We start from the raw sequence: 14,053 nt of genomic DNA, 5'->3' as shown, positions 1-14,053 counted from the left end.
CCCCCCTGCGTGGTTTTGCTGCCTCGACGCTGGCTTCGACGCTCCAGTCGCCGGCGCGCCCCTGTCGTCACACCTTGTCGTTGCACCGCAGGGCCGGGTTCGCGCAGCTTGGGATCCGGCCGCCTCGAGGCGTGCTGCTCTACGGTCCTCCCGGCTGCTCAAAGACGCTCGCGGCGCGCGCCCTCGCCGCAGACACGCGCACAAGCTTCCTCGCCGTCAAGGGCCCCGAGCTCCTCTCGAAGTGGGTTGGCGAGTCGGAGCAGCTGGTGGCGTCCCTCTTCCGCAAGGCGCGCGCGAGCGCACCCGCCATCGTCTTCTTCGACGAGATCGACGCGCTCGCGCCCGTCCGCTCCGGTGGGAGCCAGGTCTCGACGCGCGTCCTCTCGCAGGCAGGCTGCGGAGCGGGGGGAGCCGCCGCACACCTCCCGCATGAGCGAGACTGCAACACATGCGGGGCCCAGAGACCCAGCACACCTTCCCAGAGACGAGACAGCGTCCTCGAGTGCGAAGGGCCGTCGGGTGTGTACAGGCCGTTGGAGTCGGCTCCCTCCCCCCCTCCTCCCTCCCCCGCCCGCTCTTCGCCCGCCAGCGCCTGCCTCCCCTTCTGCCTCTGATCCTTGGCCGCCGGACGCAGCTGTTGCACGAGATGGACGGCGTGGAGGCGCTCACGCGGGTCGTTGTCATCGCGGCCACCAACCGGCCCGACCTGATCGACCCAGCGCTGCTGCGGCCGGGCCGCTTCGACCGCATGATCTACGTCGCGCTGCCGGACGAGAGCGATCGGAGGGAGATCCTCCGCGTGCATACGGCCCGAATGCCGCTCGCGGGGGGCGTGTCCCTCCACGCGCTCGCGGAGGCGACGCGCGGCTACTCGGGCGCCGAGCTGGCCGCGCTGTGTCGCGAGGCGGCGCAGCTCGCGCTGAGCGACAGCCTCGATGCGTGCGAGGTGACGGAGCGGCACATTCGGTCCGCGCTGGAGGCGGTGCCGCCGCGGACAGACGCCGCGAGCGTCGCGCAGCTCGAGCAGTGGGCGGAGGGCGGCTGAGAGGTGAGAGATGGAACGTCCTCAAGAGACCTCTAACGGCTCTAGATAGAGGTGAGGTAAGGTAACGAGGTCATAATAATAAAGAGACGCGACTCGCGAGGTCCGTGCTCTCTTTTTTCAGCTCCACGCGCACAACCACAACGCACAAAACACGACAAAAGCGAAAACGAGCGGCCCACAAGCCGCAGCGGGCAGCGGCCAGCGCGCACCGGCGCGGTCCCTGTCTGCTGTCAGCTGTCTTTAAGCGCGTGTACAGCTTGTTCGGTTTAAGTAGAGAACAAGAGATCGCACACACACACCCTGTGCGGGCTGAGCCGCGCGTTCGACGAGCGCGGAGACGGCGTGGGCACACGCCGCACGCCGGGGCCGCTCGTCGCCTGGGGGGCCTGGGCTACACAGATAGGCGCCTAGTAGCCGTACGTGCCAATCTTCTCGAGCATGCCCGAGACGAAGGGCAGCGAGGCGTCGCCCGCCGCGAAGGGCGCCATCACCTCGCCCGCATACGGCTTGATGCCAACCGTGTCGAGGCCGGGCACCTGCAGGCCCTTGGAGGCGGAGATCATGCCGAAGATGCCGATCATGGCGAGGCGGCCGTTGTTGACCTCCGCGAGGAGCGCCTTCTCCTTGCGCTCCGGCGTCATCTTGGACGTGAACCCGAAGGGGTCCCACAGGTTGAGCGGCACCGGGTGGGGGAACGCCATCTCGTCCGAGCGCGACAGCTTGGGGAAGTAGCCGGGCTTGCCGCCGCGCACGTAGTGCTCCTGGCCGTCCGCCTTGAGCACGACGCTCGTCTCGCTCCACATCTCGAGGAAGCCGATCACGCCAAGGATCTGCAGCTTGGCCGGCGTCGAGAGCGCATCCCACTGGTCCGCAGGGCCGCCCGCCGCGGCAATGTCAGCGAAGCTGACGACCGGCGTGCCCTGCCAGCCCTGGATGTTCCACGGGAAGTGGATGCCGTTGGACTCTGCGACCGGATGCGAAGCGGGCGTCAACGACGGCCGGGGAAGGCGGGGTGGGCGGGGCGGGGTGGGCAAGCGGTGGTGGGCGGGCGGGGCGCGCGTGCGGGAGCGGCACGCACGAACGCAGTAGCCGACGAAGGCGGCCATGGCGACGCGGCCGTGCTTGATCTCGGCGTGGCGGAACCAGCCGATCGTCTCGGGCGACGTCTCCGCGATGCCGAGCGGGTCCCAGAGGCCCACCGTCGGGTTCAGCTTCTTGGCCAGCGCCTCGAGGCCGGCCTTGTCCTTGATCTCGGACGAGGACCACGGCTTCGAGTCAAACGTGAACTCGTCCGCGAAGGACATCTTGGGCGCCGACGCGCGGCCCATGACGGCCGTGGGGGCGAGCGACAGCGGCGCGGAGGTGAGCGAGAGCATATTTCAGAGGGCGACGGTGGGAAGATGCGAACGAGCAAATTAGGTGTTAATTCAAGGGAGATCGGACGCAAATTCGCCCGCGTTTCTTTTGTTGGGAACCCAGGCAATCTTCCCTTCGAGGGTAGAACAGAAAGGCCTCTCGCCCGCCTCATCCTTTTGTAGTTCAAATAAAAAGAATTCGGACAGCTCCACAGCAGGCTGGACTGCGGGGGGGGGCCGGGCGTTGGCTCGATTTGGACTCGCATCAGTGTCAATCCCATGCTTGATCCCATGTTCGACGAGACGGCCGTCTCTTCTTGCTCGTTGATTCACAATCACGGGCGCAAAAGCTCAAGAGCTGCCCGCAAGGGTGCTGCCCGTCGCCGACGGGGGCGCCGGCGTCGGAGAACGAGCAGCTGCAGTCGCCTGTGCAGCCACCGTCGAGCAAGGCCGCATCCCCAACGCGTTCTGCGACCGCTCAACCTCACCGCGAGCTTCACGCCGCCGGCTGCGAGTGGCGCCATCTCTGTGGCGCCTCTGCCGACGGCGCCTTCTCCTCCGCCGCCGCCGCCAGCGGCAGGCGATGACGTGCGCTCGACACTCGAACTCCTACGAGGGCTACCTCCAAATCTCCGAGAAACAGCTGGAGAAGGTGGTCGCGGGAGGCCGCTTCTCCGTCGAGCAGCTCGTCGACATGCACTCGCCCAACCGGCCGGGCGGCCTGCTGCAGCTCGCCGAGGGTGGCGACGCCTCGGATCACCACCACGCGATCGTCCTGTTCACGCCGACGGACTGCGACCCCGAGCTCGGCGTCCTCTCCGTTAGCTTCGTTGGCCGCTGCGCGTGCGGGGAAGGTGACCGGCAGGACCCACTCGAGTGCGCATCGGTGCTCGCCTCCCTCGCCGACGGCCTCTCTGGCGGCATCTTAGAGGCCGCACAAAATGTCGCAGGAGTGACTCTGGCCGCACGTGGGGCAGAATTCTTCCTCGCATCGCAACTCGACCTCCTCTTCCGGGGTGTCCTGACACCAAGCGTAGTCTTTCGCAGTCTTCTTGCCCAAACGGTGGCGGCTGGGACGGCCGCGGGGAGCTGGAGGGTTTGGGCGGGAGGGGGGTTGGGTCGGTGGTGGGGGTGGCGACGGCGGCAATGCCGGTGGCGACGGCGGTGGCGGCGAGGCCGGCGGCTTGGCCAAATTGTAGGGAGCTGGAGGAACTTTGTGCTCGTTGTGCTCTCCAAAAGAAGGGACTGTGGTGGCTTTGCCGCCCAGCACCACTCGCAACAGCTCTCTCGCGCCGCCGTCTGTGGCGATGCGCAAAACATCAACAACGCTGCTCGCAACATGCGTGTCGCGCACTCATTCATGACCGGGGTCTCAATTGTCCCATCCCCCTGCGCGCGGGCCTTCTAGGCCCGCGGGTAGTATCCCCCCATCCCCAGGGCCTCCAGGGCTCGCACCTCAACCTAGCACAGACCAGCGCACAGCGTCATAGGACGTATTTTCTTCTCAATAACAAGGTCTGTGAACAGAGTCCCTGGGTCCCCGTGTTGCATGTCTGACTGTCACTGTGCTATTTCGGGGCCCGGCCGGGGTTGTGCATTTATGTGAACGTATTTTCTTGTCAATAACAAGGCTGTGAACAGTAGTGAGCTCACACTAGAGGCCGTCATCGCATTCGCCCTGGGACCCAGCGCTGACTTCTGACTGTCGTTGCGGTCTATCCCTTTCTCGACTGTCTGAGCTTGTGCGTCTTGGGTCCGTGGTTGTGTTTTTGTGTGAACTCATTTCGGGCCCGGGGTTGTGCGTTTACGTGAAGTGAGTCTTTCGGTAAGCGCGGGTTAGCGCGGGTTAGTGCTCACTAACCCGGCACGGGTCAGCACGGGTCAGAATGGGTTACCACAACCCGGCACTAACCCGGCACTAACCCGTGCGGCTGGGGGGCATACGTCAGCATGGGTCTGCGCCAGGTTAGGGGTGGGTTAGGGCCGGGTTAGTGGAGCGCACCCCGGGTTAGAGCTGGTTGGCGAGATGAAACGGCTGCGGCGGGCACCCGAGTGAGTGAACGCACGAGAGAGGGGTGGAACGAGCCGTAACCCAATCCCAAGCCTAACCCAGACTAACTAACCCGAGACTAACCCGGCGCTAACCCGGCGCTAACCCGCGCTGCTCGGGGGCATACGTTAGGATGGGTTAGTGCCGGGTTAGCGTCGGGTTATGGTAACCTGTTCTAACCCGTGCTAACCCGTGCCGGGTTAGTGGAGCACTAACCGGTGGAACCCACGCCAACCCGCGCTTACCGAAGGACTGACCGTGAACAGAGTTCGACCAAGCTTGGCTCCGCGAGCCAAGCTTGCCGAGCAGCTGGCTCCGCGAGACCGACAGTTAGCGCTCGATGCAGAACGCCAGAGGCTGGCGTCTTCCGGATTCGCTGCGGGCGCCCCCTCCCGCCACCGCCGCCACGCCCGCCCCGCGAACGAGCACTGTCTCCGCGGCCGCTGGCCACACGCCCTTCTCGCGACGGCTTGCCCCAAGCCTGATTGGTGGAAGCGCTGGCGGCGGCGGCTCCGCCGGCGCAGGCGGCTTGTGCACGCTCCCCAATCATCCGCGAGCGGCGCGTTCGCGTCTAGCTCCGCCGCAAAGCGCAAGTGACGACATTGACAGCTCCGACGGCGAGGCTCCACCACAGCCCTGGGCACTGCCGCTGATGCCGTCGCCGTCGACGCCGAGTGATTTCCCGGGGCCGGGCCCCCTTGTGCCGTCGTCGGGCGTGACACGCGATGGGCGCTCGGGCGGCCGGCGCTCGAGTGGCCTCGTCGCCGGGCTGTCCCGGCCCAACCAGCTCGTCGCAGCGCTCCCTGCAGGCGCCCGCGGTGGCGGCCGGCGGCCGGCAACAGGCCCGCTCGGGCAGGAGGCGCAACGTGCGCTACACGCCGTCGAGGCGGATCGCTCGATGCTCAACGCGAAGCACGGACTCGGCGGCCTCATGCCGCTCTGCGCCGATCGTCTCCGCATGGCGCTCGTCACGCCCGCCCTCGAGGCGCTCTTGCTGCGCGCCGTCGCCACCTCCGCCGCGTCGCAGCCACTGGTGGCGGTCACGTGCGAGCGTCTCCACCCGCCCCCGGTGGACGGCGCCCCGCACACGGTGCTACTGCTGCAGCGCGCCACCTTCGAAAAGACGCGCCTCGGCGAAGGTATCCTGCCTCTCTCTGCCGACCTCCTCCTCCTCTCGCCTTGGTGCGAGCACGACGGCCGCCTGCTCGGCCACCATTGCCAGGCTGTCGAGCCCGGCGCCGCGGAGAAAGCCCTCGCTGGCAGCGAAGGCGGCGGGGGCGCTGCTTGCTTTGGCGGGGGGCCGTGAGCGCCTCGCTCCAGAGGTTGCAACGTTGCATGACGCCAGCGCTCACTATGTTGGCCCTTTCTCCACGTGTTTGTTGCCCCTTGATTGCGGCGACGCACAAGGCGGCAACTTCAGTTCCGCTTTCGGCAGTACTTTGTCGGGTGCAGGTACAGGTCGCACACGTCCCTCGGGTACAGCTACAGGCACTTGTTATGCGGCCTGACCGGCTGCTCGTCCGTGACAGACCGAATCACGCGTGGAGGCGGTGTGCAGGGTACGCGTGTTTTGCATATACGAATGAAATTTTGCCTCCCTTGGCCTTGCCCATACATTTGCTCATGTGTGTCTGAATCGTGCATGCGCGAGGATGTGCAATTACGAGACTTGTGTGCACATGCACGTGTGTACGCGGCTCTATGCGCACATCTCGCGCGCGGGGTGGCGGGTGAGGCGGAGATACCGTATTAATATGTGTGTACATTCGCACCCCTAGACCTACTTTTGAAGAGGGTCCGACAGCGACACTCGAGGACACAAACTGTGACATCTGACGTACGTGGGTACTTCTAAATTCACAGCCCAGTTTTGATCCTCCGACTTTGGTTGTACTCTCGGAAGCTGCTGTAGTCGGCCTGGCCCTCGCCAGCCCGCACCCCTCCGCTGTCCACGCGCCGTGCGGTCCGCAGTGCGGCCTCAAAGCCACTGGTCCCGAGGCTTCCGCGCTGCAGCTGCTGAGCTGCCATGGCGAGATTCTGGCCGCTGCTCTCTCGGTAGCCACTCGCCACCGCCGGCCCGACCAAGCCGGAGTATGCGCCGCCACTGCCGCCTCCAAAGTCTGCGCCCCCGAGGGCTAGCTGGTCGAAATTCATCGAAGTGAGTTTGAGCGGGACCTTTGCCGCGTAGCTTCGGACCTCAGAGGCCGCGCCGTGGTGTGCCATATGGTGGGCCTGTGTGAAATGAGCCTGAGTGGCGGCGGCGGCTCGCGCCTCGGCACTGTACATGGCTTCGGTCCGAGCGCGCTCTTCTGGCGAAATCTCGCGCCCATCAATCACGTGTAGAGAGAGCATGCGCCGCACTAGAGACGGCCGGTAAAGTTGCCTGCGCGCCACCGGGTTGTTCGCGAGAGCCAGAGACTGCAGAGCAGCACATTCGGTCAGCTTCTCTAGCTCCGCAAGGTCACTGATGCGATTCGAGCCGAGGGCAAGCGTCGCGAGGTTTGAGGCGGCGCTGATGTGCTCCAATGAGCGCAGCCCATTCTCCTCGATGCGCAGCTCGCGCAGCAGCGACAACCCAAGGTCGATCAGTAGCTCACGGATGAAAATCACCTCCTTGGCGGCTAGCATGGCGCCAAAGAACTCTGCCTCGGCGCTAGACAGCGTGACGGATCGCTGCATTTTGGAGAACCAGTGGAAGAGGCATCCGTAGAAGAAGAACATGCCACCGGAGCAAGACCAAGAGAATTTCGTCGCCCAGTTAGAATCGACGTAGCTCTCAAGGTTGCGGTCGGGGTTCGGCTGCATGACGAGGGCGCGGTCAGCTGTGTCGCGCACGTAGATAAGCACCCGGATGGCGGTTTTAAAGTGCGACGGGCCTGGGTTGGTCATGAAGCGAGCGAGCTGAGATGCTGAATAAGCGATGTCGACGCGCGTCATGTTGGCAAGCCACAGTAGTCCGCCGACGATGGCCATGTAGGCGGTGCGGAACTCGGACATCTCGTCGTATTCAACAGATCCAACGGCGGGCTGATCATCGGCGGACAGTTCGAGCCCCTCTTCCATAGGCGAGTCGAAGCGACGTGAGCGGGACCGAGGAGTGCCAGCCCAGGTGTAGATCTTGGGCCGGCCGCCTCTCCGCAGGCGTGTGGAGGAGTGCGGCTTTGAGGAGCGAGTCGAGAATCGAGTGCGTGAGCGGCGAGCCTGCGCCGCCGCCCATGCCAGGCGCGGATCGCCGCCGCGTCGTAGAGGAGGCTCTCCGCGACCAGGGCGGTGACCGCGTCTTCCGCGGAGGCTCCGGCTTGGACGAGGTGCTGCCTTATCGTCGCGGCGAGGCCTTCAGCTTGGCGGGTACTTAGGACGCATCGCCCGCTCGCCAGCACCAACTTGATTCGTAGATCGGCGTCTCACGGCCGGGCAGCGGGACGGGGAGGCAGGGGGGTCGATCCGTAAATCCGTAATTCCGTAAATTTGTAACCAAAAGCCAGCAGGAGTCCCCAGTCCCCCACCGCACACCCATCCACCAGGCAGATAGAGACACAGTACTCGCGACACGCTGAGAAGCCGGAGGCTGGCCTCTCCAATGCTCGCGCAACGCTGTCTGCACGCGAAGGGCGAAGCAGCATCCCCTCCATCTTGTTGTGCAGCGCCCCTTGACCTCTCCGCCTCGCTGCGGCATCAGCGCGGCCCCGCCGCGGCTCGAGCAAGGTCTCGTATGGCGATCGACATCTTGCCAGCTGTGGCTTGCCCGTCTACCGCTACCGCGCCCAGATACAGTCGCCCCTCCCGCCCACGCCGGCGACTGTCTGAGGTGCAGTTGACATCTGGATTACTGCGCATAATGGGGTTGACCCGCCACGCAGCAACCCGATGTTCACGATCTAGGTTTCCGTCGAGTGACGAGTCTCGTCCGAGACGTCTAGTCTCATCCCGCCTCGTGGCATACCGTTCTAGTGTGTCATGGGTGTCCCTGTGGTGTTCTCGTGTGTGGGGGAGGCTCAGCAGCCCATTCCGTCAGTCTCGGCGTCGCATCTGCCGCGCCGAGATTCGACGGACCGAAGGGGTACAACTGTAGAGGCTAGCGCTCTCTGTCGAGAGAAGCGCAATACTCAAGACAATAAGTACTACCACCTTCGTACATCTCAACGTGCATTCATGCGAACGCGTGCAACGCTGCACAGTGCTCAGGGTTCGAGCAGGTGCAGGCGAGTGGAGGGGCCCCTGGCAGAGCAGCTCGAGCTGCGTGTTTTACCTCGTCGGCCATCGGCGCTCGCCGGCTCGGCCGCTTTGATGTCGCTCATGTCGCGTTTCGTTTAGCAGCCTACACTGCGCTGTCCTCAGGTTGTCGCACTCGGAGCGCCTCAGCTCTTGTGCCGCAGCAAGCCCAGCCCGCGCCGACGCGAGCGCCCTCTTCCTCGTCCTTTGTCGTACGAGTCGGCTGAGTATATGCCCCCCCCCGCGTGCCGAGATGCCGCCGCCTGGCCGCCGCTGAATCGCGTGCCGGCGTCCCGCTGCAGAGCGCTTCCCTCCCCCGTTGCGCACTACGGCTCGTTTAGCGAGCGGCAATCCGGTGCTCTGAAGACACTACGATGCCGTATTCCCGCCCTGAGGTTGGCGTCTTCACGCAAAAGCACAACCCCGCTCCCCGGCGGTCCCGAGGTTTGAGCCCGCACGAGGAGATCACGAATTTGTGGAAACAAACTGCCGTGCTGAACAACTAGCATGCATGTGCACAGCCCCCAGAGAGTCCTCGAGCTTCCCCGCACACGTACCGAGAGCGGCCACGCCAGTCAGCAGCTTCACTACGAGCGCCGGGCCGCATCCGCTGCCATCCTGGCAGCGGCAGCCTTGGCCATCGCAGTGGCAGTGGCCGCGCGCCTCTCCTTGGACAACGCCGCCGCGAGCGCCGCCTCGGCCGAGGCCAGCGCCGCCTCGGCCGCCACATATTCTCCTCAGTGCGTGAGCGCTTGAGACGCGGTGTATGAGAATCCGAGCATCAGCGCGAGACCGAAGATCAGCGAGACTCCGCGCAAGATGTCGGAGGGCGCTGCGCTCGAGTTACCGGGCTTGACGTCTTTCGCAGCGCACAGGCCGGCGAGGTCACACACGCTGGCGTCGCGGGAGCGTGAGAGCTCTGCGTCAGCTCCCATTGTCGATGGGACGCCTGCAAGCACAGCGTTTGCGCTCAGTTCGGGCTAGGCGACTCAGGCCACTGGGGAGCGGCAACGGAGCGTGCAAGGAGAGCCAGGCTGGGATAGCGCGGGCAGCGCGGGACAGGCTGCTGGTGAGGCTCGGCGAGGCGCACAGGTGCACCCGCGCAGTGAGCCCACAAAACCACAACCTCGCAGGAAAGAATTTAAACAAACCCTCTGGCAGCACACACACTCGAGGGGCCAGGATACGCCGCGAGGAGGACGGAGTTGCGCCGACAGGCGAAAGAAGCCGCGAGAACAAGGGACCGGCAGGCGGCGGCGTCGCAGGACGGGGCAGAAGAGAACAACGCGACAGAGGAGGAAGTGACAAGGGAGAGAACGACGAGGGTGGGACGATCGCGTGGTGGCATGAAGGTTGCAGCGAGAATCAGCGAGAGACTGCGAAGAGAGATAGGAAGAGGCAGACTCCCTAGGGTGGGCGACGGATAGCGCACCACACACCTCTCCTTAAAATCCCTGTGTGGTGGCGGCGTGCCGTCCTCCCATCCCTCCCTTGGGTTGTCTGTTTTCTTTCTTTCTTTCTTTTACACAACACACACACACACACACACACACACACACACACACACACACACACACACACACACACACACACATGCACAGACACACAGCCCCTTCCCCTCCCCCCTCAAGGGCGAGGACACGCACAGGCCGCACCTCTAGTGAGGCCCGCATAGTATGTGGGAGACTCGTGCCGCCGCCCCTGCCACCCCTGTGTCAGTGTGCCTGTGGTAGGAGAGACTGCCAGCGACAAGCTGGAGGCAGGTCGCTAGACTGAGATGAGACCGCCAGTGGATGTGGGAGTCCACCGCGCACCGCGCTGCGAGCCTGTCGTGTCCCTTGTCAGGAGCAGGAGAGCCCCACCTGTCCCCCTGATCGTCCTTCCAAAATCCTGCTCGTGCAGGTGGGGACCCTGTCCTCGTCCCATCCCTCGTTTGGCGTGTCTGTTTTCTTTCTTTCTTTTTTAGCACACAGGCTCACAAAGCGAAGAATTTTCGATTCCACGCGCGCGCTCGTCGATTTCTTTTTTTGCGTCTCGGTTCGGCTCTCTCGTGTTCAAGGTGCCACAACCCCGCAGTGAGCCGCAATGTTGGAGAGTGTGAACTCAAACCTACTTCCTGACCGTAGCCTGACCGTCCTTGTGTAACCGTGTCTCATGTTTGGTTTGTCCTGCCGCGCACATTGTCATGCTGTTGGGTTTCTCCTGCCGCGCACATTGTCATCGACTTGTATCCGACTTGGTGGCTGTGGTGATGTAGCGATGGTGTGGGTAGTCTCTAGTGACCTATACAGCTGCATTGTTGCACCAGCAGCCAGAGCTGGACACCTGTAGGCGCGGACCGATGGAGAAGAGTGCAGCCGTCGAAGCAAGTGTGCCCCGAGTGTGGTCCCGGAGGTGTGTGTGCGTGTATACACATCGGGCGGGGGCACGCAGCACAGGTGTGAGGGTCGGTAAATACATCGGCGACGGGCGGGGCACGCACGTGACCTCGTGAGGAGCAGCGCGTGCCGAGACCGCCGACCGCCGACGACGAGCCACGTGGTGAAGCCCGACGATGTAATTCTTTGCGTACCTCGCCCGTAGCCCGATGCCAATCATCAAAGCCAATTTCTTTCCTTTCTCCCGCAAAATCTTTTTGAGGTTATTTTCTTTCCTCCCCCCTTCGAGAACGCCAGAACGCCAGGCGTTCTACGGAGGGCCCTCCTCAGGCTCCTCTGCTTGCTGCGCGGGTGGCGAGCTGCTGCTACTCGAGCGGAGCAGGATGTCGAACACGAGGTCGGGCTGGGCAAGGCACGGACGGGGGCGTCGGAAGAGGCGGCATCGTGGGGGCAGAACGGGCGGAGAGGGAGGCTAGCCTGGTCGTAGGCGTTCGGATTTTGGTACATGCTTTTGAAGCGCAAGTAGGAGTTGACGCGCTCGCCGCTGAAAGCGTCCTGCCACTCATACTCGGGCGGCACCTAGTGGGGTGCACAAAGGCTGTCGTACGAGACAGGTCACCGGTCGGCACGAGCACGCCGGCGGTGGGTTAAAGCATGCGGTGTGCGCTCCCTCTCTGGCCGCCTCGAACAACGTGGCCACGCCATATGACCCGTGGCGAACGCAAGGGGAGTGGGTGCGCGGCCAGTCTTGGCGGGACGAGTGGGGCACGGGGGAAGGCCACCGCGCGCACCGGCCCCAAGTCGCGCACGTCTGTCGCCCAGAGCCGGTCCTGCTGCGCCTCCTTGGCCCTGGAAGGCCCGCCCGTTTGCGAGCCATAACCGCGTGCCATCGGAACAATCACGCGGCGCGCGCCGCCGACCAGCATTGGAGGCAGGCCGCCGCCGCCTCCGACAGCGAGCTCTAGCCCCTCAATGACCGACCCGTCCCCCAGCGTCCAAGAGAAGGGCTCGCCGGCCTCGCGGGTCGAGTGCACCTTTGCTCCGCCCCTGCGGGTCATGATATAATGTACACTCACTTCATCACCCCTTCTCGGCGCGTTGCCAGAACCTTGGCGCAAATCGACCCACTGCAATCCACTCGACGCGCTCGTGTAGCGGAGCGGCGGGGACGCTGCGAGTGCATCGCCTGCAAGCGCCACAGGAACAACCGGAAGAGGCAGAACGGCGATGGCGAGGCGTCGGGAGAAGGTCTGCCCTCGCTGTGTTGGCAGCGGCAAGGCAGGCAAGCAGAGTGCGACGAGCATCATGCCTGATGGGAGGACCACTCGATCGTCTGCCCGCCCTCGCTCATTGGTGTGTTCATTGGGGAGGGTGCTGGGTCATGCGAGTACGTCTCTCTCTCTGCCCCCCCGCATGTAGGATTCCTACATGCACATGCACAAGCACATAAACACGGACAGGATCGAGGTGCACGTCCTTGAGCACTTGCTTGAGCACTGGATAGGGTTGATTCCGCATGGTACGGGACCCCCTACCTACCTACCTACCTACCCCTATCCCCAGGCCGCAGCAGCGAAGCGAAAAATGGCGAAAAATGGCGTAAAGGCTACCTGTGCTTTGACCTTTGTTTTGGGACGGCCGTAATTTGCAAACCACAAAAACGTCGAGACGGGTGTCCAGCCCAAAAGTCTTCCCAAACAACGCAATGACTCAACTCGCGATTTCTTCGTGGTTTTCAAGAGAATCTCTCTCTCCAACTCTCTCTTCGCGAGATAGCCGGACGTTTCACGGCCGCTTGCCTTTTGAGCCGGTGACAAGTTGATATATACACGATACACAAAATAAGACCCCCACCCCACTGTACTCCCTCGTACGCAGTGTATGTAGTAGTACACACCGTGTAAACGCAAAACGTACATGCTCTGCTACATGCTGCTCCGCCCCTGATCATGCTGAACTACGCCTTCTTGTAGCACGAGCGGTCACACCGCCGCCACCGCCGCGGCTTCCACCGTGTTTGTAGGCGCCCTCCCAATGAGCGGAAAGCGAGGAATGGTGTGCAAGAACTACAGTGCCGGCGCGGTTTTGATTGACGTCACCACTCAGCAGAACGTCGTGTCGAAGCCGTAATTGATCTCCGCGGCACCGATCCCGTTGGAATCAGTCCCCCCGTAATCTACACCCCTCGTACACGAAGAACGTTCATACGAATCGCAAGTGTCAAACGCATCGAGTAGTGTCGAATCGCCAATGCTGTTGATCTCGTCGGTTGAAGTGCATGCCAGCCCCAAGCCATCGCAGCCCACAGTTTTTGTTGGATCTTGCCCGTTCATGATGAGGGCCTCATCATAGCCTCCTGCCCAGGAACCCACCGACTTGGCCAGTGGGACAGCGTAGATCCTCATCAACATTACCAACCTGAGGTTGATGTCTATCGCGCCCACGACCCAAAAGTACGCGTCCCCAAGTGCTGAGTAACCAGCTGGGGCGTTGAAGGATTGCACTCCAATAGACACCACTTTGCCGTCGGCTGGGTCTGCACAGTTGTCCCCACTGCATGTGCCGCTATGCTGCCAATAGGCCTGTAGCTTGACTGACGTCACATCCACATAGCTGGCATTGAGGAGCTGAGACGACATGGGATACGAGCGTGGGTAGATGATTGTGCCCGTGCCCAAATCCACAGTGTTGGGGTCGCTAACTTCGGTGCACGGCGTCGGTGGCGACGGCGGCGGCGGCGAGGGTAGTGGTGGGGCGGGATGCGGTAGCGACGGTGGCGGCGGCGAGGGCGGGGGCGGCGAGGGCGGCGGGGGCGAGGGCAGCGGCGGTGCGGGCGGCGGCGGCGAGGGCGGCGGCGGCGAAGGCGGCGGCGGCGAGGGTGGTGGCGGCGAGGGTGGTGGAGGCTACGGTGCTGGAGCCCGCGGTAGCGGCTACTACATTAGCAGGGGCCGCCACAGACGGAATGACCCTTAGACCGATAATCCTTAGGAGAATTAGTCTACGCTCGATGATG

The 14,053-nt window shown here is 63.7% G+C and overlaps 4 protein-coding genes across 4 annotated transcripts; 1 reads left to right on the top strand and 3 right to left on the bottom strand.

Moving 5' to 3' along the window:
- Window positions 1–1,452: 1,452 nt before the first annotated feature.
- On the bottom strand, window positions 1,453–2,349 carry Lhcf21_1 (light harvesting protein; the record flags this gene model as incomplete). Its single annotated transcript, XM_005774250.1, has 2 exons — window positions 1,453–2,009; window positions 2,124–2,349. The coding sequence occupies 2 exons, from the start codon at window positions 2,347–2,349 to the stop codon at window positions 1,453–1,455; spliced, it is 783 nt and encodes a 260-aa protein (XP_005774307.1).
- Window positions 2,350–2,983: 634 nt separating this feature from the next.
- Window positions 2,984–5,756, top strand: EMIHUDRAFT_116972 (hypothetical protein; the record flags this gene model as incomplete). Its single annotated transcript, XM_005774249.1, has 2 exons — window positions 2,984–3,254; window positions 5,260–5,756. 2 exons carry the CDS (start codon window positions 2,984–2,986, stop codon window positions 5,754–5,756), a joined length of 768 nt encoding a protein of 255 aa, XP_005774306.1.
- A 551-nt stretch (window positions 5,757–6,307) lies between these two features.
- EMIHUDRAFT_240781 (hypothetical protein) lies at window positions 6,308–8,082 on the bottom strand (the record flags this gene model as incomplete). The annotated part of the gene is made up of 3 exons (XM_005774248.1): window positions 6,308–6,994; window positions 7,714–7,853; window positions 7,926–8,082. 3 exons carry the CDS (start codon window positions 8,080–8,082, stop codon window positions 6,308–6,310), a joined length of 984 nt encoding a protein of 327 aa, XP_005774305.1.
- A 3,740-nt stretch (window positions 8,083–11,822) lies between these two features.
- Window positions 11,823–12,371, bottom strand: EMIHUDRAFT_368577 (hypothetical protein; the record flags this gene model as incomplete). Its single annotated transcript, XM_005774247.1, has 1 exon — window positions 11,823–12,371. A coding segment is annotated over exon 1 (508 nt), but the record flags the coding sequence as incomplete, so codon positions are not given.
- Between the last annotated feature and the right edge of the window lie 1,682 nt (window positions 12,372–14,053).

This window comes from Emiliania huxleyi (assembly GCF_000372725.1).
Source record: "Emiliania huxleyi CCMP1516 unplaced genomic scaffold EMIHUscaffold_316, whole genome shotgun sequence".
Taxonomy (NCBI): Eukaryota; Haptophyta; order Isochrysidales; family Noelaerhabdaceae; genus Emiliania; species Emiliania huxleyi.
Note: the sequence above shows the minus strand (reverse complement) of the source record. Positions and strands in the feature narration are given on the sequence as shown.